Source organism: Arvicola amphibius, chromosome 14, assembly GCF_903992535.2.
Source record: "Arvicola amphibius chromosome 14, mArvAmp1.2, whole genome shotgun sequence".
Classification (NCBI taxonomy): Eukaryota; Metazoa; Chordata; class Mammalia; order Rodentia; family Cricetidae; genus Arvicola; species Arvicola amphibius.
This window is the reverse complement of record NC_052060.1, coordinates 42272243-42299916: the sequence shown is the minus strand read 5'-3', so window position 1 is coordinate 42299916 and position 27674 is coordinate 42272243. Positions and strand designations below refer to the sequence as shown.

Sequence of the window (27674 nt, the reverse complement as noted above, 5' to 3'; positions counted from 1 at the left end):
GAAGGAGGAAGAAGGAAGGAAGGATCTATTTCTGGAAAGTCAGTAACTGTAGCGCTATTTCTCAAATCTATTGCACTGGGGCTGGAGAGATGGCTCAGCAGTCAATAGTTCTTACTGCTCTTGCAAAGGACCCAAGTTTGGTTCCCAGCCCTCACATCAGGTGGCTCACAACCACACACGACTCCAGCTCCAGGGGAGCCAACACCCTCTTCAAGCCTCTTCAGGTTCCTGAAGAGAGGTGGTACACATAATTTCACAAAAGTGCATGCGTGTACACACACACACACACACAAATAAAAATACATACAAACTTAGTCTATCCTACTACCAGAGTCCCTCAAACCATTCTTTGTGTCCCTCCACATACTACATAACAATCCAAAGGATGGCACCTCAAGGGCAAGCTAGGAAGGACAACCCTCCTGAAGCCAACATGTCCATGGTTTTCCTGCCTCTCCCCTTTCTGAAGTCCTCAACTGGCATCATCATGTTATTCTTCCCTAAACCCCTGTGAAACAGGGTTTCCCAGCCAACTCAAATGACTGAAAACCCAGCACTTCCTCTCCACCCAACAAATAGAAGAGTCTTACAGCCCTGCTGTGAGACAATGGGTTAAATAAAATGTTGATTGGCCAGTAACCAGGCAGGAAGTACAGGCGGGATAACCAGAACAGGAGAATTCTGAGAAGAGGATAGGCTCAGTCTTCAGTAGTTACCAAGAGAAAGCAAGATGAGAATGCCTCACTGATAAAAGGTACCAAGCCACCTGACTTACACAGACAAGAATTATGGACTAATTTAAGATATAAGAGTTAATAAGAAGTCTGAGCTAATAGGCCAACCAATTTATAATTAATGTAGACCTCTGTGTATTTCTTTGGGAGTGAATGGCTGAGGGACCGGGCAGGACAGAAACTTCTGTCAACACAGCCCCTCTTGTGGGGGGGGGGGGGGAACTATCCCCATCATCAGTATGAAAGTTGTGATAAATGATTAATCATCACCCTTCTGTACCCCAAAATGACCTTTGTTATCCCAGATCCCAAATGGGGGCTAGGAACTGAAGAAAACAGAATCAATAGTAGCGTGAAAGAAACCAGTGTTGAAGAGAAAGATAAAGCCATTCCTTACTCTGGTGTCATCTAATAAACAGAGTATGGTACACGCCTTTAATCCCAGCACTCGGGAGACAGAGGCAGGTGGATCTCTGTAAGTTGGAGGCCAGCCTGGTCTATCACGTGAGTTCCACGACAGTTAGGGCTACACAGAGAAACCCTGTCTCAAAGAAAAAAAACAGAGTATGCACAAAATGTGTGTGTGTATGTAAGTGTGTGTGTGCACTCATGTGTGTGAAAAGGATGGAAGTATCAGGAGACCATACAGCACCCAGCCGGATGCTCGCTGCTCTTTGCCAGTTCACTAACGAATTTCATCATTCCAACATGTTCTTTGGAGTGCCTTTTCCATTCTTAATAAGCTATTTTGAACTTAAAAGACATGATACTTTCTTTATCTCTCCCCCAGTAGCTGCCAAGATTTTCACCTAACCTGTATCATTTTTCTATTAACCTCAAATAAAATTTTTCTTAAGTTTCAAGCAATAGTAAGGCAGAGGGTAACAGAGGAACACCCTGTATCAACACACGGGAACACACATAAGCACATACACATGCATACACCACACACACAAAGAAAGCCTTAACAAGCTCAAGCCACACCCATGCTTCATGCATTATGCATGGCTGCTTCATGCTGGAGTGGCAGAGGTGAGCAGACAGGACAGAGACCAAATGGTCCCCAAAGCCTGGTATGTTCCGACACATACACAGACACACGTGCCAGCCCATGCCCTAAGTGAGTGAGCACTCACATGTTCAGATTTTGTTCCATCTGAGCGTCCAGTCTTAAGCTCTCTCTCGCACCACCCTTTGGTCTTTCTTTCCAGCCTACTTCCCACCTTTCCTTTCTCAGAAGGGCTGTTCCTCAGGATGCAGGACCCACAGTGGCAGATGTGAGCTGTGGGCAGCAGTAGAGGAAGGCACACAGGTCACCTGTGAACACAATCACGGCTACAGAGAAAGAAGTGGGGGAGGGCCCCGCCAGGCAAGGATCCAGGGCTGCTGGTATCTGTCAGCGTGACACACTTAGTCACAGCTAGGAACAGGGGATTTTGTTTCGTTTGGTTTTGTATTGTTTTGTTTTCTGAGACAGGGTTTCTCTGTGAAACACTCCCGGCTGTCCTGGAATTCACTCTGCAGCTGGCCTCAAACTCAAAGAGATCCACCTGCCTCTGCCTCCCGAGTGCTGCGATTAAAGGTGTGCACCACCACCGCCCGGCGGAGAAATCTTAAATGAGAAAAATGCCTCCATCAGATTGCCTTGTAGGTAAGTCTGTGTGGTCCTCTCGTGGTTAATGACTGATGTGGGATTTCGCAGTCCGCTGTGGACAATGCCATGCCTAGGCAGATGGTCTTGTATAAGAAATCAGACTGAGCAAGACATGAGGAGCAGACCGGTAAGCGGCATTCCTCCAGTGCATCTGCTTCAGTTCTCAGCTTAGCCGGACTCCGTGGATTATGACCCAGGATGTGTGTCCTGACTAGGTTTATGCTAACTTGACATAAGATAGAGTCATCTCTCTGAAAAGGAGCGAAGGAACCTCAGCTATGTGTGATGACCCACGCCTTGAGTCACAGTACTTGAGAGGCAAGTGGAGCTCTGTGAGTTTGATTCCAGCCTGGTTGACATAATGAATTCCAGGACAGCCAGAGGTACGCAGTGAGATCCTATCTCAAAAAAATAAAATAAAATAAAATAAAAAATAGAGAGGTGTAATGGACTTCAATTGAGAAAATGCCTCCACAAGATCAGGTTATGGGCAACCCTGAAGAGCATTTCCATACTTAATGATTGATGGGGGGAAGGCCCAGGCCATTGTGGGTGGGGGACACCCCTGGGCTATTTGTCCTGGGTTCTATAAGAAGCAGGCTGGGCAAGCCATGAGAAGCAAACAAATAAGCAAGACTCCTCCACGGCCTCTGCATCAGCTCCGGCCTCCAGGTTCCTGTCCTGTTTGAGCCCTGGCCCTGACTTCCTTGGATGATAATCTGTAACGTGAAAGCATAATCCAAAATAAACCCCTTTCTTCCCAAGTTTCTTTGGTCATGGTGTTTCGTCGCAGCAAGAGAAACCCTAAGACTGGGCTGGGCATCATTTCCTCAAGGGCAGCAACTCCAGAGTAGAAGAAAAACCCAGTGTCATCTAGTTCCGCCAAAATGAGAGCTGAACGACCACGCTTGACGGGCAGTGACCATCTGGACATCTGTCCAGTGTCCCCGCCCAGAAAGTAACACCAGAGCATCCCCAGGGAAGCACACTAAGATCAAGGTTCCTGCCTGTGGCATGCGGATCCGAAACAGGGTGGTTTGGTAAGCTGCTGTGGGAAGAAGCAAGAGGCAAGATTTAATGCTGCCAAACAGATTTTTATTTTAAGTTCTGCTTAACGATGAGGCTCTGTTACATGGTTTGTCTAAACCCCAACTAGCTTGCCTCCTGTTTTGCTTCTTCTGAACACAGGACTGAGCCTTTCCTGTGAATAAACACAGAGTGAATATTTAAGGACACAGGCTGGAAGAGAAGCTTAATTAGCAGCTTGTCCAAGTGGATCTACTCAGCCCTATTTATAGCTGCGCGGTGGACTTAAACCAAGATGGTTAAAAATACCAGGAAAAAAAAAATACCAGGGAACTGTGAGGGCAGCTCAGCCAAGCCCCTCAACATGCTGAGCCCCAGAACTACTGGCTATCTGGCTAGCGGGGTTTGGATCCCCTGCCTGTCTCTCGGCTACTTACTTGTAGAAAGCTACATGATAAGCTCAAAGAAGGCAATCATGCTACACATATTTTTCTGTACACAAACAGAATTTACAGGTTAATTTCTTCCGCTTGTATGAGTCCGGTTTTTTTTTTTTTTTATTATTTTACCGGTGTAGGGAGGTGGGCATAAGTTCTACGGCACATGTGGAGGTCTGAGGGTCACTTGGGGCGTTCTTTCCTCCCACTGTGTGAGGCCCAGGGATTGAACTCAGAAAACACATTCATCTTGCCAGCCATATTCCAACATTTTGTTGTTGCTGTTTTTAAAACTAGTCTGTTAGCACAATTGGAGAGGTGGCAGAAGTTAGCTACAAATTCAGTGGGAAAGCTCTTGTCATTCCAGACACTAGTAAGAGGACACAGAGCCAGGCTATAGCCCTCTGAGGGGTTAGTGTCAAGACTTAGCGGGGAATCTCCCATGCCTAGCCAATTACTAAAAAGTTGTTCCAGGATGGTCTGAGTGAGCAGGGTCTCCAGTCACACTTCGTGCGGTGGTCGCGCCGTCTACTGTCTGGCTCTCTGGGCCATAAATACCTTGTAAACATTCTGTTCCAGCCTCTTTCTGAAATCTGTTACTAAGCACACATGGTAGAGATCAGCTGAATTTCTCCAAACAGAACACCGAGCTGTACAGGCCTCGTCATGACACAGCATGGTGCAGCTTCCAAAAAAAAAAAAAAAAAAAAAAAAACCCACTACACTGGTACATCAGTTGGCAGAGAGAAACAGGAAGATAGGGAAGCTCCAGGCTTTGAAAGGGGCAGGACAGAACACCCCACACTCAGGGAACACATCTTTCAGCATCCTTTCCCTACACTAATGATGACTGGCCGCCAAGATCACTTTCAAAGGCAGGAGAATTTCAATATTTTGATAGTGCAACATAATGTAATCTACGAAGGTTGAATTCAGAAACTATGCCATCCAATTGCAAATAAGTAAATAAATAACTCATACAAAACGTCTCATAATGTTTTAAGTAAATTTTCAATTTTGTGTTAGACCATACTCATAGTTACATTTTTTTTTTGTTTGTTTGTTTTTTTTTTTTTTTTGTTTTTCGAGACAGGGTTTCTCTGTGGCTTTGGAGCCTGTCCTGGAACTAGCTCTTGTAGACCAGGCTGGTCTTGAACTCACAGAGATCTGCCTGCCTCTGCCTCCCAAGTGCTGGGATTAAAGGCATGCACCACCACCGCCCGGCTTCATAGTTACATTTTTGTGGCCAATGTAGCCCATGCTCCATCTGGACATATCTAGATATCTGGGAAAAAATTATGGGATGCTAGAGGCCCCCAAAACTGCCCTTGGAAACCTACTATACCAGCTGGTAAGACCCCATTTCTTAAGATGCCGCAAACTTTGGTTGTAGAACATAAAGAAGTTCATTGAGAACTGACCTGAACACTTCCCCCTTGCTGGCTAGCTTTTATAGGGCGGGAAGGTGCTGTCCGGGCTTCTGGGGGAGACCCAACTCCAGTGGCCTTACATAGGAGCAAACCCTGCGTGCTACATTATGGACTTACCAGATAGAATGCGCCCACCCGTACAATAGTGGCATAGCAGTTCTGAAGGTAACCAGTCACTTTCCGACTGGGTTCTGAGGCCTGTTCCACAGGAGTCAATGCCTGCCTGTACTGAAAACCTGTTACTTTGTATGCTGATTAAAAATAAAGCAGGGCCAGGGAGAAGGTGCCGCTGCCACCGGCGCCCTCTGCCGAGCTGGACCATCTGACTTCAATCCCCAGAAGCCACCAGGAGGAAGTAGAGTACTAACTGCCACAAGGTGTCCTCTGGCCTCCACACGTGTACCATGATGCACACACGCCCACATGCACACAGAGCGCATTCACACAAAATAAATACATAAATGCATGATTTAAAACTTTAATAAGGTAAGAAAAGGTTTTCAAAACTACACATATAGAGTACAGACTTGACTCCCACACATACACACAAAAAAACGTGCCTATATGCTAAAATTATAGTCAAAAAAATCAGTTCTTGGTCCTTAATAAGGGAAGATATTATGAAAAAAAGTCTCAGAGGCTCACATTATATTTACAATAGTTATTCTAAATGCTAACCAAACAACTTAATTTGGCTTCAGATTAACTGACCCGCTTTGAGCCACATTAAAAGTCTGAGACCTGTTTAAAGTGAACAGCAGTTCAGGGACACCTCTGTGACCAAAAGGCGAAGAGAGTTTTTGAAGTCTTACACTCTTGTGCCCCGTGGAATCTGCAGCAGCAACAATAGCAGCTGGAAGATGCTGCCTGGGACCGGGTAGGTACTGTTAACATTTGCTACGGCAGAATCTGAGGCTCAAAGTCAAACAGCTGTTGATCTGTGGAACAGTGACTCACCCCAGGAAGATCTGGCTTGGCATGCTTCCTCGTGACCCAGCACTTAGGCTGGTGTCACAGACACCACTGATAATCACAGTGTCGGGGCAAATTAAGAGCCATAAGACAACCATGTCATAGGTGAGTCCCTGAGTAAGTTATTTGTAGCTGATGGTTAGCATACTTACATCATCTAAGCATGTGATGTTGCATGTCTGTGATCTCATCACTTAGGAAACTGAGGCAAAGATATCACAGCAAGTTCAAGGCTACAAAGTGAGATCCAGGCCAGTCCGAACTGCAGAAGGAGATTCTGGTTTTTGTTTTTTTTAATGAGACAAAAACAACGCTGGGTATGGTGGTACATGCCTACAATCCTGGCTCTAGAGAAGCTAAAGCAGGAGGATTACCATGAGTAAAAGGCAAGGCTACATAATGAGTTCAAGATCAGCTTCTACACAGCAAACACTGTCAGAGGGGGAAAGGAAAAGAGAGTGAAAGGGACCTCAGCTGGTCCCTTCCTGCCTCTCAAAACGCATGAACACTAGCCTCTGCCACATGCCATGCCATGTGCCCCACAGATCTAAAACTGCAAAGCCCGGTGACCTGAATTTGAGACCTGCAAAACCAGGAGCCAGTATGAGCCTTTGGTGTTTCCAAGATGACACAAAGCCAGAAGGCATGGCGGGAGAGACAGGTGATGATACTGGGGACCAGGTAGGTGACTACACAGAGACGTGTGGGCTCAGAAACTGGAGAGTCGGTACACGGTGTTCATTCAACTATTGGGGTTCAAAAATGAGAAACACAGGGGGCTAGAGAGGTGGCTCAGTGCCTGAGAACACTTGCTGCTCTTCCAGAAGACCCAAGTCTGGTTCCCAGCACCCACATCTGACAGCTCACAACTACATGTAAGCCCAGCTCCAGGTGATCCAAGCCTCTCTTCTGGTTGCCATGGCCACCACACACAGAGATTAGTATACACGCAGACATTTAAAAATCACAAATATGTGTGTGCATATAACCTTTTCTGTGATAAGTACTAATGTGCTAACATCAATGGGATGCTAAGCTAATGGAAACCACATGAAGGTTTTAATGGGGTTTATTCAGAAAGTGGTGTGTTCGCCAAACTTCAGCTGCTCCATTGTCGACTACCTATAATTCTCACTTCAAGGACCTCTACTTACTTACCTTTACCCAAGGGTACATGGGGTATAGACCATGAGTCAATCTGAAACCTGTTTTTCTAAAATCCTTCTATCTAAAAACTGCTTCCATTGACCTGGAAACAAAACTCAGAGAGACCTCTTATTTTTCTACCAAATTGAGTTCAATTTAATCACTTTCTTAGGTTACTGCTATACACCAAGGGTACTACAAAGGGCGGCAGAGGGTACAGGTATAAGGACTTAGACCCCGGACTGTAGTACAACAGTGAGTTCTGGTTCTGGAGCTCAGGAAAGGTGAGGACAGGTGCCCCGAGCAACTGCTAACCAGCAGAAGGGTCAGGGCTGGACTGTGCTGGGCCTCCTCCACAGAGAGTGAAGCTGCTTCTGAGACGAAGCCTGGAGAAGCCAAGGTGCAAGAGACAGCGGACTAGTCAGTTTTGAACGTTCTGACTCCTAGCTCGGCCAGACTGCCTGTGGGATCCATTTGAAGGGCAGAAAACATACACAGACATTCTGCAAGCTGACTCAGCGGATAAAGGCACTTCCCGTCAAACCTGAGGTCCAGAGTTCAATCCTCAGAATGCACAGAGTGAAAGGGAGTACTAACTCCTTCAGTTGTCACCTGACCTCAATATGTGCCCCATGACTCAACCCCGCAATAAACAAAAATGTAATCAAATTTTCTTAGAAAGAAAGAAAATGCAGAGCAGCAGTGGTGCCTGCCTTTAATCCCAGCACTCGGGAGGCAGAGGCAGGCGGTTCTCTGTGAGTTTGAGGTCAACCTGGTCTACAGAGCGAGTTCTAGGACAGCCAAAGCTACACAAAGAAATCCTGTCTTGAAAAACAAACAAATAAAAAAGAAAGCAAAAAGCTTTGAAGGCCTGTCTGTTCTCCACCCCAACCCCAACATTCACACCCCCATACCTATGCTCCCTACCCCTTCTCTAGGACGGAGAAAGTAATTATTTCTCAAGGATCACAAAAACTGGGGAGGTAAGGATGCTCAGAGCTGTTCTCGGCACAAAGTGAGCATTCAGTCATGTCAAGATAGCTAGCATTTCTATTTGCATAACAACCAAGAAAACTTTCTAAGACTTATCAAGTTCCAGGTTAGCATAAAATAATGGTCATAGACTACCATTATTTGGTGGGAGGGGGAGACAGACAAACCTAGATAAGATAGATACCTATGTGTGTCTATAAAGAAGAATTCACAAGAAATTATTAGTCATGGTTGTTTCCAAGGTGATCTAGAAGACAGCCATAGCCCTGGGGCTGGGAAGAGGGGAGAGGGATGGCTGTGAGCGACAGCTAGAGTTGGGGAGAACTGACTCCCCGGAGCCGACTCACCAGCCCCATCAGTTTTATTTAGATAAAAATTACTGACAGTTCCTTTACTCCGATACACCTAGAGGAGGGAGATTCTATAGAGGAAACACTCAGTCAGCTTCGAGACCATCAAGGTCGGCCACAGAGCCTCTCTGTAAAGACAAAGTTCCATGTAGCCAGCAGCTGGGGAACAAATTACTGATACTCTTTAAGGCTCCTCTCAATGCTACTGCTCACATCCCGTCTGTATACAAACCCAACTTTTGGCTCTACATTTAATATGTGCACCCACACACTACTCAAGCCGGTTGTGCTGGCACGAAATCCTAGCACCTGGGAGCCTAAGGAGGAGGCTCCCCTACAAATTCGAGGCCATCCTGGGCTACAGAGTGACACCTTGCTTTGAAAAACAAAATGAGGATGGGGGAGGGGCAGCAAGATAGTTGAGTAAATAAAGGCGCTGGCTGCTGATCCCTGTATTCGGTGTGGGAAGGAGAAAATCTACCTCAGCAAGTTTTTTGCACGCATGCACACGCGCGCACACACCACACACACACACACACACACACACACACACACACACAGAGCAAAATTTAACAACAACAAGACCCATAAACCATTCCCTTCATTTTCTTGCTCCAATACAGAAATCTCCCAGCCTCAAGACTGCAAGTGTCCCATAGCTGGTCCCATGCTCCAATCACTGTGCACAGGAGTTAGGACAGTGTCCTTTTACAAGGAAAAACCAACCCTGCTTCTCCAAGTCAAAGCACTCAACAGTTTTCCATCTCGTGCAGTGTCCTATTTAAACTCATCTTCCTTCCACGGCTCAAAGCCTTCTGATCTCTCTGTCCTTCTTATTAGTGGAACCAGTGAGGCATGTCAGTTCCTTCTGGCCCACTGCCACCCTGTTCTCTACATGGCTAAAAATGCATGCCACCTTACAATGGAAAAGCTCTCTACCGAGAAAAATCCATATAAAAATGACTATCTCCAGTAACTTAAAAGGGGGGGAGGGGGAGGCAGCTAGAGAGATGGCTCAAATTTTAAGAGCACTGGCTCTCTTCCGGAGGTCCTGGGTTCAATTCCCAGCATGGTGACTCACAACCACCTGTAATGAGATTTGGGGCCCTCTCCTGACACGCAGACATACATGCAGGTAGAACACTAAACATAATAAATAAATAAATCTTTAAAAAAAAATCAAACAGAAAAACTAGCAACATCCCAGCCTTCTCTGCCTTTTACCTCCTGAATTCTTTCTTCAGCGTACCCCCTGTGTTGTAATTTATTAACCTGGTAACTGTCTTTCTAGAATGCCCACGAGAGCAAAGCTTTTTCTTTACTGTTGAATTTCAAGCACTTAAAGCAGTGTCTGCTACAGTCCGAGGCACTAAATGAATACAGGGTGATTAATTAGACAAATGGAAACAGAAATAAGTGGCTTTCCCAAGATAAGTTTCAAGTTCATATCCGGTCCAGGTCCGTGCCAAGCAATAGGATGTTTTTGAAGGTCTACACTAAACATGGATGCTATAACAGCACAGGGTGGCAATGTCACCTCATTCAGCTTGGTTAAAGTCTTCCTCCCTAACTCACTAACCTCCCTTCTTCTATCCCACTGCCACTAGGTCTCCCATCCACTTTATCTGAATTTAGCTTTTCTAAGAATCTGTGAAGAGGTCGCAAGGCCTTGTCAATTACAAGAAGAGTTAGCTATTTCACAAGCCAAGCAAAAGCCTGCAGTTAGAAAGAACCAAAGTTTCTCCTTGCTGTGTTGCCCAACAGCACAGTTGGCTTAATTCAGTTAGCAAAAGGAGACAAATTGAGACTGTAGATAGAAACCAAAGTAAGCTGCGGCCTGCCACACGCACGTGTGTTTTGCTTTATATTTTTTTTCTCATTTGCATACAAAGAATTAGGTTTCGTTCTGGCGTTTCCTTCCATTTGTTTTAGTTGCTTCTCTTCCCATTCTCCCCTCCCTTGTCCCCCACTTCCCCTCTCCTGTCTTCCCTCTTCCCCTCCATCTCCCCTCTTCCCTTCCTGTCTTCCCTCCCCTTTCCTCCCCTTGTCCTCTTGTCCTCCCCTCCCGTCGCCCTCCTCTCCCCGCCCCTTCCCCCTCTTCCCTTCCTCTGTACCCCCTCCTCCCCTCCTAGTCTCCCTTCCTCTTTCCTCCCTTGCGCCCCCTCACTTCCGGTCACTCCTTTCCACTTCTATGTTACACGTCACCATTTACCTTCCCACATATAATCTGTTAACTGAGAACACACTAGTTCAGTTTTAGAAAGATTTACCTAAAAGGTACACTAGACGATGTTCACTGTAAATTATTATATTCACTTTCCTTCTGATGTAGGGGATGAAAAGAAAAAGCAAAGACAGACTGACGTGAGTACTCTATCAGAAACTTTACATAAAGTTTGACTACTTTAGCATTTAGAGAAACTACGACGTCATCACAACAGTCAAAGACAGTTTGTGGGGGGGGTATAGTACAATGGTAGGGCACTTGCTTGGCACGCATAAAACTCTTACGTTAAATCTCTAGAATCGTGCCATAAAGAAAAAGGTAATTAGGCCGTGCATGGTAGTGCATGCTTACATAGCTCCAGCACATGAGAGGCAGAGGCAGGAGGATCAGGGGTTCAAGATTACCCTCAGTTTTATTAGGCATCCAAGGCCAGACTAAACTACGTAAGATCCTGTAAAAAAAAAAAAAAAAAAAAAAAAAAAAAAAAAAAAAAAAAAAAAAAAAAAAAAAAAAGAATAACAAAGACAATGAAATTTGGTTGAAAAAGAATGGAAATTGAAATGATCACACTAGGTAAAATAAACCAGACTCAGAAAGATAAATAAACATGACATGTTTTCACTCATGTCGAATCTAGTTTTAAATATATGTATGCTATGTTTTTAGGACACGAGAGTGGGGGTAAAACTACTTGGAAAGAGAGAGGGATCAACTGGAGGCAAGACAAAGAGTGGAGATTAGCAGAACACACGGTACACTCGCGTGACAATGTCACAATGAAACACTGCTGGATGAAAATACCCCATTAAAAAAATCTAAACATTATTTAGGTTTTAGGACTGGGATGTAGGTCGGTGGTACAATGTGTGCTTAGCATGTTCATGGCTCTACGTTTCACTCCCAAAACCCGCACACATGAGCACCAATAACCAAACTTTTCAATCCCTTGGGTTTATTTCAAACCAGACTCCCCGAAGCTTCAAAGCGAACGTGTAAACCCGAGTCACTACATTCAATGAACTATGATTAACTAAGGGCTCCTGCAAGCGTCCGGAAGATGGAAACAGTAACCCTGTCCTTAGAAAGATAGGTAAGTCCCCTTATCAAATGCTGGAGCCGAGAATCACCTCAGTAAGTAGACAGCAGACACGCTGTTTGTTTTCTATAGGCAACTTCCGCCTCCCGGGGTCACAGATGTCCCAACGAGGATGGATAAATGTCCACAACTGGCCTGAACCCCCCTGCCAGGCCGTTTCTTTCCCCAGCTGCCCACAGCAGCCCAGACAGACCGGCCTGGACTGCATGGAAGGGTGTCAGAGAGTCCTACCTGGATCAGCCCGCGCTGGTACAGGGCGCTGTGCACGCAGCCCGGGACGGTACCCGGGAGCTCCAGGGAGCCGTTCCCGTTGCTCACCCACCAGCTCCCCCGCAGGCTGTAGCTGGGACCCGCCACCACGCAACCCGCCCCGCACAGCGCCAACAGCGGGAGCAGGTGCAGAAGCATGCTGGCCGCTAGTAGCAGGGACCCGGCAGTGTCGCCCCGGCCCTAGGCCAGGCTTGGCAGCTCTGTCCCCGCCCAGAGGCGGCTCAGACCCGCCCCCAGGTCAGCTGAGCTTCTCCAGCAGCCTCGCAGGGAGGGAAAGTGGCGGGGACCGACCGGGTGTAGGCAGGGCTCAGGGCTTGCTGCCGCCTGCGCGCTCCTGCAGCTCTGCTCCCTGCTTCATTCAGGTCGATATCGTAAGAGGTCGATATCGCAAAGCGAAAGAAAAGCCTGGAAAGCCGAGCCTGACCGTTTTGGAAAGACCCCAGGTGCGCGTCCTCAGTCATGCGCAGACCCTGCACGGGAAGGGGGGGGGGACCTCCCGCCACGCCTGGAGGCAGATTTCACAGACCTGGTCCCAGGCCGCAGGGCCTGCCAGGCTGAACGCCCCCTCGATGAACCTGCTGGGACTAAACAGAACTAACTATAAACTCCGGTTAACTGAAAGACTCCATGTGCGCCCTGCTAGCAATGCCTGTATGTGACCTAGGCCCTGCGGAGTTATTTCTGGGGTCGCATTAGTGCTACAGGTGAGTCTGAAATTCACCACCACCCGCCCGCCCCCCACCCTCCACTTCGGTGCCTTGAGATTGGGCAAGCAGCAAAATTCCCACTTCTTGAATTTTAAAAAATGAGGCCCAGCCCGGGTTCTTCTTTTAGACAAAACATCTCATATTTATTTACTCATTAATTTCATGGAGGGGTAGGAGGGGGATCCTGCCACAGTGTGCGTGCGGGAGTCAGAGGAACATACTGGAGCGCTATCTTCCGCCACGTGGATCCCAGGGATGGAATTCAGGATGTCACGCTTGGGGCATTATTTAACTGCTGGGCCGTCTCAACAGTCCCTGGGTTCTTTTCAGAAACCTTGACTCAGGTGAACCCAGGATCTTAGGCCCCAGAAAAGAATTTCAGAAAGTCAGTATGAAGCAAAACTTGGAGATTATCAAGATAATATCTTCTCTAGCTTAAGCAACGGCGTTGAGAGAAGCTTAAGAAAGCATGGCAATGCCCAGTTGAGGAAGTTCAGACTTCTCAAGACAGAAAGCAAGCCTAGGTTTTGAAGATGGCATTTCCTATGGTTTTGAAGTTACACTGTTTAAAAGAAAGTGGGTAGTGGCTCACACCTGTAACTCCAACAACTGATAAACTGAGGAGAAAGGATTGCCTTTAGTTTGGGGCTAGCCTGTGCTACAGAATTAAGTTCCAGGTCACCCTGACCTAGAGTCAAACATTGCCTCAAAAAAAAAAAAAAAAAAAAAAAAACCTGGGGCTGGAGAGATGGCTCAGAGGTTAAGAGCATTCCATGCTCTTCCAAAGGTCCTGAGTTCAATTCCCAGCAACCACATGGTGGCTCACAACCATCTGTAATGGGGTCTGGTGCCCTCCTCTGGCCTGCAGGCATACACACAGACAGAATATTGTATACATAATAAATAAATATTTTTAAAAAACCTGAAAAAGAAAGATAAGATACACCAGTGTGCTTATTTTTATCTAAAGATTTTTTCTTCAATAAATGAGATCATAAAAGGTTGTTGGAATGTTGTGTGGAGGGTTACAGGCTTATAAAATAGGGCCTGTGAGATGGCTCAGTGGGTTATGGCGCTTGGCTTTAAGACTTTAATTCAATCCCAAACTACACTCCTGGCTAAAGGGCTCCTCTTCCTTCCATGCCCCTTAGCGTCCCTGCCGGTTATATCCTGCCTTGCTCTTGGGACTGCTAGTCACGTATGCTGCCTGACCTCCGTGGTCCCCTTCTGCCAGCAGGTTTGCTATTACACTGAACTCTCAAAGGTCAGAGGGAATTCCATGCCGTGCAAAGTGTTTTCACACTGTCCGTGTTACTTCAGGCTCTCCTCTCACCTGTGCTGCAATACCAGAGACAACAACAACAACAAAAATTCACCTTTAACTGACTTATGCATGCTGTGTATTCCATACTTGTGTTAATACAGATATATGTTACCTTTTAGAATAAAAGGCCCAAACACCAACAAAGATAAATAGCCCAGGTGATCCAGCCTCTCAGAATGCCTCTGTTTGCAGTTTTCTCAAAATTTTACATCCAGAAGAGTTTCAAAGCTACTAGCTGAGACGGTCCAGCCTCACAGACTACTCCAGCCAGGACTTCAGATAAGCCCATCACACAGAGACTAAACAAAAAAAATAATACAGCCGCTCTCCCAGGACTTGGCCATTATCCCAGTTTTTCAGGGTCCCCTAAAGATGCCATCATCCTCAGACAACAGGAAGCAGTCTAGAGAACATTTCTCTTCAAGTGTGGTACCTACCTGGGAAGGAAGGAGGATCCAGAAGCAAGGACGGCTAGAGAAAAGCAAGGAGATAGGAAAAAAAAAATTGTCATTTTTCTTTAGAGATAGGTTGTTGGAAAGAGAAATACTTCAGTCCTATATGAGACTAAAAAATTGTAAATTGAGCCAAGTTAGACTTTTTTTTTTAAATACCTGGAGTGTGTTAGCTAGTTTTTCTTGTCAACTTGCCCCAAGCCAGGGTCATCTGGAAAATGGAACCTCCATTGAGAAAATGCCCTCATCACATTGGCCTGTAGGCAAGCCTGTGGGCATTTTCTCAGTTAATAACTGATGTGGGAAGACCTGGATCACTGTGCCATTCCTGGGAAAGTGGACCTAGGTTTTACAATAAAATAGGCTAAGTGATGGAGAGCAAGCCTGGAAACAGTGTTCCTCCATGACTTCTGCTTGCATTCTTCCCTACAGGTGCCTGCCCTGAGTTCTTGTTCTAACTTCTCTCAGTGATGGGCTGTGATGGGGACATGAAAATCAAATAAACTGTTTCCTCCCTAAGTTCAGTATCGTCCGCATTTTATCACAGCCAAGGAAGTAAGCCAATATGCAAAGTTAAGGGCAAAGAATGACATAGAACTGACTGTCATCAACAGATGTGTGTAGCTTGAAGACAAGAAACACCAATACACTAAACGGGTTCCAAAAGCATAGGTTATTCTTCAGGCCTCCCACCTTCAGCTCTTTCATGGGAACTGTTTGCTACATTACTTAGCAGGTCACATCAAGGAAGGCCCACTTCTAAATGACTCAGATGAGAAAAGATACTTTGTCATTTTAATGCTATGGGTGTTCTTGGGTCAGCCGGCCTGAAAGTGATACACAATGACCAGGCAGTGGGCCACAGAGCTTCAGGTATGAGCAGTGCAAGTCAATGTCCTTATATCTACTAGGTGGAAAGACTTAAATGTGCCTGACAGCCTTTCAGTTCACAAGCAACACCGGAAAATAATGACACTGTACCAAGCTACAGAGAAAATACTAATAGATTCTAAAGAATTAAGCAAGGGCAGTATTAATTACTGTTCTCATATCTGTAATAAAATACCCAATAAAAGGAAGCAAGGATTTATTTGGGAATCAAAGTCTGAGGGTACAGTTCTTAGTAACAGGGAGGACATGTAGAAGAACATAAGGCAGCTGGACATAGTGCATCCGCAGCCAGGAAGTAGAAGAATCAAGTGTTCCTGTTCAGCCAGCTTTCTCCCTGACATGCAGTCCAGGACCCCAGCACATGGAATGGTGACACAAGCTTTTAGGATGGGTCTTCCCATCTTAATTAACCCACTATAGAAACTCCCTCACAGGCATACCCAGTGGCTTCTCTCTCCATCAGTTCTAGATCCCGTCAGGTTGATAACGTCAACACACGGAAGTGGGAGTGGGGCTGTTTCTGAATCCTTTCCCTGTGTGTAGGACTCTTTTCTTCCTACTGGGTTACCTCGTCCAGCCTTCGTATGAGGGTTTGTGCCTAGTCTTACTGTAATTTTTATGCCATGTTTGGTTGATATCCCTGGAAGACGTGCTCTTTTCTTTCTTTCTTTTTTTTTTTAAGGGAAAGGAAGGAGGAAAAGATCTAGCGGAGGGGGTGTTGTGGGGCTTGGAGGAGTGTAGGTAGGGGAGAGTGGAGTTGGGATGTAATGTATATAAAGAAAAATTAGAAAATAAAAAATTAAAATTTAAAAATTTGGGGTTTTTGTTTTGTGTTTCAAGGCAGGGTTTCTCTGTAGTTTTGGAGCCTTCCCTGGAACTAGCTAGCTCTTGTAGACCAGGCTGGCCTCAAACTCACAGACATTTGCCTACCTCTGCCTCCTGAGTGCTGGGATTAAAGGTGTGTGCCACCACCGCCCGGCAAAATTTGAAAATTTGTAAAGAAAAAAATATAATTCCAGTTTCTGATATGGAATGCTAGGAGTGGGCGTGATCACTTTTCTCAGTGCTATGACCAAATACTGACATGGAACAACTTGAAGACTCCCAGTTCCTTATGGAGGGCAGCACAATTCCGCAGCAGGAGCATGTGGCTGGGACTCCTTACATCAGAAAGCAGTGACAGCGGCAGGAGAGATGGCTCAGCAGTTAAGAGCATGGTTCTTCCAGAGAACCTGGATTTGATTCCCAGCACCCATATGGTGGCTTACAACTGCCTGAGTGTCCTGTTCCAGGGGATCCAATGCCCCTTCTGGCCTCCTTAGGCACTAGGCATGCACACAGTACACAGACAGGCAGACCCGCAAGCAAAACACCCAAGCACTGAACATTAAACCAAACAAGAATTTCAAAGCAGAGAGCAAGGAAGGCTGGTGCTCCCGGCTTCTGTTCTTTTCTTTTCTTTTCTTTTTTTTCCAGTCTGGGACTTTCACTTTCTTTACTTTGAGGTCCTTCAGGTTTCTGCTTTTATCATTGGTGAGGGGCAGAGGCACAACTCCACATCAACTCAGCCATTTATTTGAGGAGCCCTTGAGAAGTTACACACACACGCACACGTACTCACACTTATTTGAGTGTTTTGCCTGTGTGTGTGTCTGCACACTACATGTGTATGTAGCCCTCTAAGTTCAGAAGCCAGGATCCCCTGAAACTGAAGTTACAGATGATTGTTAGCTGCCGTGTGGGTGCTGGGAATTGAACCTGGATCCTCTGGAAGAGCAGCCAGTATTCTTAACTGCTGAGCCATCTCTCCAGCCCTCAGCTTTGATGACACAAATTTCTGCCTCACTTGGGATTTAGTTAGATGCATGCTGCACCTTTACTTGTTACTAAACCATCCCCATAATTTTGGTTTTGCTCTTATGTTCATGTCCCTATCTCTTTTTTTTTTCTTCCGGTAGATAATTTATTAGATTTTTGTCTGCTTGCTTTAAAATTTCTCTATTTACCACAATGTCTCAAGATGCCCCCTTTCCCCCTCTCTTCTATTTGAGCTTCAAGCAGGTTTACTTAATCTGCAGCTTATGTAAATTTCATTTTAGGAAAAAAAGTAGCCTTTTTGTCTAAATTTTGAAAACTTGCCTTTGGTCCATTCCCACATTTTTCTTAAGAGTCTCAGTCCAATCAGTAAAGAATCACATGGTGGGTTAAACTGAAATATAATATAAAAATTAACAAGATAAAACATGATAATAAAAGGAAATTCCATGGGACCTCAGGCTGCAGAAGAGTATCCAAGTGCGTAAACTTGAAATGACATGCTGTGAGCTGAGTCAGTTAGCTAGCAGAAGACTCTGCTTTCAGCTGGGCCCCAGGCCATCTGGAGTTCCTGTCATGGGGACAGACCACCGGGTGGATTATAAACAGAGAAGCAGGGGATCACAACTGGCAATGTGGGCCTACTGCAGGAGTCCAGGAACTCAGGCCACCTTAAACCATCAGCCCGCACAGGAACTTGCAAGGGGAATGGACCCAGTGGACCCTGTGGCCACAGTGGGTGTGTGTGCGCCACACTGATGCTCACAAATGACTGTGAATGGCCAGGCAACAAGCAGCTGGCAAAAAGGTGCAGAAAGGTCATCATCCTAAGGCCAGGACCACAAGGTCCTCTCCGTAGACACACACTGGCTTCATTCTCTTACGAACCAACTCTCAGCCCCACACCAGAAATTTTAATTTACTCCTACAATATCCCTCCAGTATCCTTTATTGAGCAAGTCTAACATGCCAACTTTAGAGATAAGCTCTTAAAAAATTGATTAATCATAAAAAAATATTGGAAGATATCATTGTTGGCTACAGGCAGTAAACCCAATTCAAGCCTCAGTTAAAAAACGTGTTAGAAGCCAGGCAGTGGTGGTGCACAACTTTAATCCCAGCACTCAGGAGGGAGAGACAGATGGATCTGTGAGTTCAAGGCCAGCCTGATCTAATTGTTTCAGTACAGCTGAGGCTACAAAGAAAGATCTTGTCTCAAAACAAAGAGGTGGTAGTAGAGCCATTATTTCTTTTACTTTTCCTTCCTTCCTTCCTTCCTTCCTTCCTTCCTTCCCTCCCTCCCTCCCTCCCTCCCTTCCCTCCCTCCCTCCCTTCCTTCCTTTCTTCTTTTGGGGTGTGGGGAGGAACCATTATTTCTATCTTCATATTTTTTAAAATCTTTCTTCATCTTTTCTTTGTTTCTTTAAGTACTAACTCTTTATAGAATAGTATGCCTACTAGGCCATTAAACCTATCCTTTAAGATGAAATTATTCAACTTTCTAACCTCTGGTAGTCTGTAGTTTTTCCCTTCAGAATTTATCAGCATTTTACTAATATCTCACTCATTATTTTAATATTTGTGTTGAAAGTGTAGATGAGTGTTCATGTGTGTAAAGGCACGTGTATGTAAATACACACGCATGTGCATGCGCAGGCCACAGGATAGCCTCGGGTGTCATTCATTCTCAGGAGACATCCCCCTTTATGGAGAAAGGGACCCTGGCACTGGCTGACTTATGGCTAGCCTCAGGGACTGACCAGTGTCCAATTTCCCAGCATTGAGATTACAGGCTTGTACCATATTAGGCCTTTTACATGTGTGCTAGAAATCGAACTCAGATTTTCACATTGTGTGGCAAGCACTTGATTGAGCTATCTCCCTAGCCTTCAGGTTATAGTTCAAGTTTCTCTCATATATACCAAATGGCTATGTGGTAAGATTCTAGAAAGTGAATATCTTTATTTAAATCTGAATCTCTGCTATTAGATGAACATTACCCTCTTTTCCCTCAAGTTTTACATATAAAATGTAGGGACAGCAAAAGATATAATCATATAAATAATAAGTGTACAAGTTACGAGAACTTACAGTTAATTTATTAGGGCTGGAGAGATGGCTCAGTTCTTCAGAGCATCTGTTGCTCTTGCAGAAGACCTTCCAAGCACCCCTGTGGTGGGTTCACAACTATCCTATTATCAGGTCCAGAGGATCTGATGCCTATTTCTGACCTGGGCACCAAGCACATGTGTGGTACATAGACACATATGCAAACACTCATACACATAAAATCTAAATTTTTTTAAAAGAATTTTTAAAATGTTGACATATTAAAGAATTCATAACAGAACCTGGAGACTAAAATATTATGGTGTTATCTATTATCATTTTATCCTTTGTGCTTATACTTTTCTTCCTGAGACAGAGCCTCTCTGTGTAACAGCTCTGGCTGTCCTGGAACTCACTTTTGTAGACCTTGAACTCAGAGATCTGCCTGCCTCTGTCTTTGGCATGTGCCACTGCACAACTGTGCTGATACATTTTTAAAGGGAAGATTGATATAAAATTAACATTCAAGATTATACAGGTCTCTAATGTACATGGGAAGTAGAAAAACACAAGATCTCCTGAGTAAATTGGGAGCGTAGGGATCATGGAAGAGGATAGAAGGGAGGGGGGAGAAAGGCAGGGGAGCAGAGAAAATATATAGCTCAATAAAAACAATAAAAAAAGATTATACAGATCATTAGATTTCAATCCGTTTAGCCAGTGACCTTTAGGGCAGCAAGCTCTAGAGCGTGGTCTTTTCTGCAAACATGACTGCCTAAAAGCTGAGGGGGAGGGCTCATGCTCTCACTTTTTTGCTTGGGTAGTTGGACTCCAGCTCCCCTCGACAGAAGATAGGACACAGAAGACAGCGTCTAGTCTGTACCAGTGAGTATTTATCCCCATTTTATACCTAAATAATTTTTTTTTTTTTTTTTTGGTTTTTCGAGACAGGGTTTCTCTGTGGCTTTGGAGCCTGTCCTGGAACTAGCTCTTGTAGATCAGGCTGGCCTCAAACTCAGAGATCCGTCTGCCTCTGCCTCCTGGGTGCTGGGATTAAAGGCATGCGCCACCACCGCCTGGCCCTAAATAAATTTTTGAGACCTTTGTCAGACTCATGTGGTTTCCTGTAACAGGGAAACTTTCAGTTACATTTTAGTGTATTTAAAATATTACATAGCCATTACTCAGGATATTTTCATTATACACAAAGGTGACCCGTTTTCAGTAGGTGGTCACTTTCTCATTCTTCCTTCTTGGTACTGATCACACATCAGTATAATTTCTGTTTCTATAGACTTGTTTTGTTCATATAATCATATAGTTCTCTTAATGATTTTAAGGTCCAGCCACATTCTAGCATGTATATTTTATGACTGAATATAAAATTCAAAATATAAAACCCAAATTTATTCATTTCTACCTTTCAGTAACTATGAGAAATGCACATATGAGCATTTATTCCCATTTGTTTAAATGCTAGTTTTCGTTACTCTTCCATCTCTAGGAATGGACTCCTGGGTCACCCAGGGCTGGACACTGCCCCCAGGACTTGGTGCATATAAGGCAGTACTGTACTACTGAAGCTGCATCCTAAGCTGGTCAGCTTCTAAGGATCTGCCAAACTCCTTAAGTTTCTACCAGAAAAGCCCAAATCTGCAGTAACACTCTCCATTTTAAAAATGGAGAATATGGATGTTTTGACCGAATGTCATGTCTGTATACCAGATGGGGTTAGGGTTAAGGGTCTAGAAGGCATCAGATCCCTTGAGACTGAAGTTAGAACTGTTGTGCCCTGAGTGTGGGTACAGGCACTCTAACCTGACCTCTCTACAAGAGTACCCAAGGCTCTTAACTGCTGAGGAGCCTCTCCAACTATGCAAATTAGTCATCTTAATGTGTATAAAGTAACACTTGTGTTTTTTATTCCGTTTCACTGATATTAATGTTGACTCTTATGTGCTTGCTGGCCATTTACACATTTTCTTTGGAGAAATGTTTCCTATTTTTTGACTATTGTTTAATAAGGTTATTTTTACAAATTCTTTGTATTTTTGGATTCTAGATCCTTAGCAAAATTGCAAATGTTTTTCATTCGGTATTTTTTCTTTTACCATTCCCTTGGCACAATTGCTGTCCTTGAACAACTGCTATGATCCTTCTGCTTGTGTCTATTAAATACTAGTATTACAATGCCTGGCTTGGACTTGTCTATTGCAAGTCAACATTATGATGTGAGGCAGGAGTCCAAGAATATTTTACTTACCTGGCTGTCTCAGTACTTTAGATGAGACTACTTCCCTAGTTGGTTTTGCTATGTGAAATTGAACTGACCAGAATTGCATGGTTCATTTCTATTTCAAGGACCTATCTTACTCCCTAATACCACACCAGTTTGGTCAGTGTAGTTTTTTTAGTTTGTAGTAAGTCTAGAAAATGCAAAGTTTTGATTTTTTTTTTTGCTTTTGTTCATGTAAATTTTTAAATATTTCTAAAACTAGACTTTGACAGGAACAGCACTGAATCTAGATTGCTTTGAGCATGACCTCAACAGCATAGATTTAATGCACAAATATCTCCATTCTTGAACTTCCCAGACCTCAGAAAACATTGTTTTCAGTCTGTAAGTTTTGCACATCTGTGATAAACTTCTCAAATACTTTTTGAAGCCATTATAATTCCTAGTATTTCACTTCCGTTGTAAAACTTTGGTTGTGTATCCTATAACTGCTTTAAATGGTTTGTGTGTGGATTCTAAGTCCCCACATATTTCACTTAGACAGTTTAACCTCTTTCCATTTGTGCTTAAAAAAACATGTTGATGTGTGATGAATATGCCACACCTGCTCAGGTACCCATGGAGGTAAGAGGGGTCAGAGCCTTCAAAGCTGGTTGTGAACTGCCCAGGTGTGGTTGCTGGGAACACTAGGGTACTCCAGAAGACCAAATACTATTACATGCTGAGCTATCTCTCCAGAATAGTGATACTATCTTTAATATTTGAAAAGTTACATTTAATCATATGCTACTCTTATTTTCAATCTGTCATTCCTGCAAGGTTCTCTTATTGTTCCACTGACCTCACACTTTAAATACCCAGATTTTCTAGGATCACTTATTTTAGCTACAAACACGCACCTCTAACCTTATGTTAAATTTTGTCTTAGAGTTTTAGGCAAAACAGTAAAGTTAAAGGTAATGGACTCCTCAGAGAAACCCTGTCTCGAAAAACAAAAACAAACAAACAAACAAACAAAAAACCCCAAAAGGTAATGGACTCCTAACTGTATCAAGAATGAGTTTACAGGTGAATACGACAGCAACTTGGTGTCAAGACCATGAACATTAACACACTTAACTGGAACTTGAAGCTCAAGTAACTAGCCTCTGGAGGATTTTTTGATTTTGGCTTGAGAATGCTTCCCATGCCCCATGGGGTCTTGCTAAGTGAACAAGACTGGCTTCCAATTAATTAGTGATGCTCCCCACCTCAGTCTCCCAACTGCTCAGTAAGTGTGCACAATTTTCTTTAATGAGATGACATTTTAAAGTTCTTACCAAAAATGTTTTACAAAATTGTCCATATTGTAATGACTCATATTGATAAAATGCAGCCTACTCTCACTTCATCTAATCTAGAGCTGAGACTTAAACTGGATAAGCTCATATGGTAAATAAATATGGAGACCACAAACAAAACAAATATTTATAAAAATGTAGCAAACAAAATGAGTCAAGTCTTCACAAAATCCAGGCATTTCTGGCAGTGCTCTGCCAATTCAACTTCATACTTCACACTGGTTCTCTAGAACACGAACTGCACATAGCAATAGACCACAACGAGCAAATGATGCTTGTATTATACATTTTATCTACTATAGTTTCCCACTTACAGAACCTAGTTTTAGTTTGGCACAGTAAGTTTGCATGCCTGTAATCTCAGTACTGAGGAAACAGAGGCAAGAAAATCACTACAAGTTTGAGGACAAACAATATATTAAGTTCCAGGCCAGGTTACCTGGATGACCAATCTCTATCTCAAACAGTATCATGGCAGACAGAAACGCAGCATTTTCCTACCACATGTAAACATCAACTTGGTTTATTCTAGTATTGAGTCAGAATGTTTGGCCTTATTGCTAATGTTTAAACTGTTAAGAAAAATTTGGCTTACTAGGGCAAAATTTCCAACAAGTTCTGAAATGATTCTAATTATACTTATGCCATTTTTATTTTGTATTTATGGGTAGTATTCTCATCGCTGACTTGAAAAATTAAAAATCTCAACACTGGAGATGTAATCGCAATACCCAAAAAAGATTTATGCAAAATACACCCGCTCAATATAATTCATCTTCTAAGAACACTTAAAATGGAGATGCGACACACACATATATATACATACACATGTATACAACTGTTAAGTTACCTACTTGTTAAACTACCTCGCAAAATGCCTTACTCTTGTATTGAATGACTAGATAAGACAAAACCCTGTCCTCATGGAGCTTACACTACAGGGCAGATTCAAACAAGATTAAGTAGGCATTACACACAAAGTGGTAGCTCCAATATACAATCTATACAGTGGATACACTGTATAAAATGCTCAGGAAATGCCACTGCAAGTGGTATTAGAAATATGAAAGGAAACTACATGACATGGTGTTATACTACCATTTGTCTACACATGGAGAAATCCACTGCAGCCATGGTCTGAAAGTACCTGGGTGATCGAGGATTGTAATGGAGGAGGAGCAATGGTACAGGTTAAAATTATGTGCCATTATAAACTCCTAAACATTTGGCTTTTACTCAGATTGAAAATCAGGCTGAGCATAGTATGGAAGCCCTTTAATCCTAGGCAGAGGCAGGCATGTCTGAAATTGAGTTTTGAGGTTAGTCTGATCTACACTGTCAACTTTAGGCTATACAGTCTCAAAACAGAAAACCAACCAACCATGGCATAATACCTCTAACATCTTTTGGTTAAAACTGCATGGAATGTGTTGCTGCTTATTGAGAAGCAAGGAGACTGCAATAATCCAAAATTTTTAAATGGCACTTTGCATCATGGTATTAAGAGAGGTTTATGGTAGAACCTAGATAATCATTTTGGTTAGAAAGGTCAAAATACCTGTTGTGGGTCAATGCATTGAGTACTATTAGAGGCTAAGAGGCTGTGTCCAGAGAATCAGAAACTAGAAATTCTAAAGATGTTCTCTATATAGCCAGGTGTATGACAGGAAGCTAGGTGAGAGAAGAGCCAATTGCTTGACTTAAAAAACAAGTACTTTCATGACCTTGATGCTTATATAGCACAATCCAATTTCATTACAGTAAATTAGGAATTAAAAAATTGAAGACTGCATTAAAAACTAGCAGAAACTGTGTGCCCGAATTAATCATTACTCTTTATTAACAAGTCCAATTAGCAAGAAATGCTGGCCAGATTCCCATTTTCCTTGTCTAAGAAACACTACTCCAGAGAGCCATTTGCTGTTGTCAAAAGCCATATCTAGATGTTTACTGTTTATTTTCTCCACGCGTAAAGACAGGTGTTTTACTACCTGCTTTACAATACAATTAAACCATGCTATAAGTGTTCTTCAAACCTTAACTTCTGTGAGAGTAAAGTAGAGGTTACCATGTCTTCTACAGCTGCTAAGAATCTATAGTCTGTCACAAGGTAATGGTTCAAGGCCAGTAATTCAATCACTTGGTCTTAACAAGTTACTGGCTCCTTACTTCATAGTTTTTCAATCAGAAGTGGGGGTAGGAGCCATTGGTTTGTTTTTTAAAACATCCCAAATTACTCTGGTTCTGAATCACTTTGAAAATCACCATACTAATCCTTCCTACACCAGTTTCATTATAATGGCTGCTTCAGTATATGTTCAAAACTCGAGCTCATACAATATTATATTCAAGTGTAGATTTCATGTTAGCTGGAATTACTGAGTAAGACCAAAGTGTGTTTAAACACAGACTTTAATGGTAACAATTCCTTTAAGCTCAATTAACTTTTTAGCTATTACAAGTCTTATGCAGATGTCACTATTAGACATTTAGTGACTTGCACTGGGTTCCTCATAAAATAGAAGACAAGTTCACTTAAAAGTATAACCAACAGTCATTGAACAGTTGTTATGTCAACACAAAACGAGACTAATTCTAGTACTCCCCACCTCCCCCCAAAATCACAAACACAGCATGATCAGTATCTTAAGTATACTTCAAACTAACCCATTAAAATAAAAAGTGAGTGTTTCACTACCCCTGAGACCACTAGTTAACTGTGGTTCATACTTTTAAACGTGAGTACACCCACACAAGAAAATTATCAGTTAAAAAAAAATCTGATTATCACATTGCAAACCTGCCCAAGAAAAAACAGTCAAAACAAAGTTTACCATTAACAGGCTAACTGGACTTCAAAGACAAATTCTTAAAAATGTATGCATTAAGAGGTATAGGACACACAAATGTCTACACCAATATCCGACCCCATACTCACTTTAGTCCTATACCTGGCACTAGTGATACCACACACTACTGGGTAGGGTAGAGAGCAAATTCTTGGATTCTTTTGAAAATCTCATCAAGGGTGGTGATCCCAAGTCCAGTATCCATACATTCAGAATGTTGGTTTTCCAGGTACTCTGTTCTCTTAAACCTGGAGAAGCCTCTATGGCTTATTCCCTTAGAAGCGACATGAAATGTTGTATAAAGCATCAAGTCAGAGAGAACTGGACATACCCATTAGCTCTGATGATCAGTTTAAGGAAGCTGTCTCTAAATACCAAGACAAAATAAAACAAAATACCCATCTATTTGTAAGCCAATCAGGGATCCACTGCTTTATAAAATGTCATATTTGGCTTTCAAAACATAAGCCCACTAATAAAGCTGTTTTGAGTAAAGAGTATCAGAAAGGATCATTTTTGGGACAAAGTCAAAGAATACTATTCTTACCCTGTGGGAACACTTCACAATCTGAACCCAAAAGTTTTAATTAGCATTGATACCTACACCCCGAAGGACCCATGATTTAAACAAAAGGTAAAATTAGGGGTAAGGGGGGCTCACTGGAGAAAGTGAATAACTGAACTGATTATTTCCCAATATACTTATTACAGTATAAAGCCAGAACATCTTCAGAAGGCATGCACTTCACTTCCAGTTTAAAGAACCTTAAGCCAACAAAATCATGTCCAAATTACATATTTAAATGTTTATAAAAAATTAAGCTTTTACATTTATTTCTAGCTTTCCACATGTGTGCAGACAAGGAATAAGATTGCACATAAATATAAGCAGTGCAAAAATGTGGAAGTGGAGACATTACATGTGCTAGAAATCAAATACATTAAGAAAAAGCAACAAAAAGCCAAAGCTAGTTAAAGTGAAACTACAGGTTCAGAATTATGAATGGTAATACCCTTATTACTACAGAAGATTTAGTGGCACAGATATCACTTGTCAAACAAACATCCAATAGCATTGAGTTTTATTCATTCATGTTAGGTCACCTGAAATGGTATCTTTTGCATTTAAATGCTCATTAATGTAAATGGCTGAACAAATCCATCTCAATGGATAGTCAATATCCCACAGTTAAGTCACTTCAACACAGCCTCATGACAACTCCCACACCAAAACAGTACTTTATTTTGTAAATTTTGACCCATTATTACTCCCAAGTTTATATATATATATATATTCAGCTGTTAAGTGTACAAGATGAAGAAATTTTAGTTAGAAGGGGATGCACCTGGAAAATAAATTTCTTAAACTCCATATACACGTTTTAAAACTGCTGAGTCCCAAGTCCATTTTGAACTCTAGGGCCGCCAGAATCACGTGCAGCGTATTAAAGCTGCACTATTTGAATAGCTTATTAATTCTGCATAAATCAGGTCAAGCAATGTGTCAACCTGTAACAGACTGCGCACTTTAACTGAACATGGCAATATATTCACTCTTTTGAACTTTACATCATCATTTGATGTCAAACAATGAAGCAAATCCCAACAGTATATACAAAAACAACTTTGCATTTACAAAGGATTGTTTCCCATACTGATTAATCCAGGCAGCTAAC

The 27674-nt window shown here is 43.0% G+C and overlaps 1 protein-coding gene across 3 annotated transcripts in view; it reads right to left on the bottom strand.

The window, feature by feature from the left end:
• Manba (mannosidase beta) overlaps positions 1–12525 on the bottom strand; it is a 71768-nt gene extending 59243 nt beyond the window's left edge. For all 3 annotated transcript variants that reach the window (XR_005283177.1, XM_038311954.2, XM_038311955.1), the window contains exon 1: positions 12297–12525. Coding sequence is in view for 2 of the 3 variants with exons in the window: in XM_038311954.2 (XP_038167882.1) it covers positions 12297–12473 (177 nt within the window). In the remaining variant the exon portion in view is untranslated. The remainder of the gene's footprint in view (positions 1–12296) is intronic.
• Positions 12526–27674: the final 15149 nt, after the last annotated feature.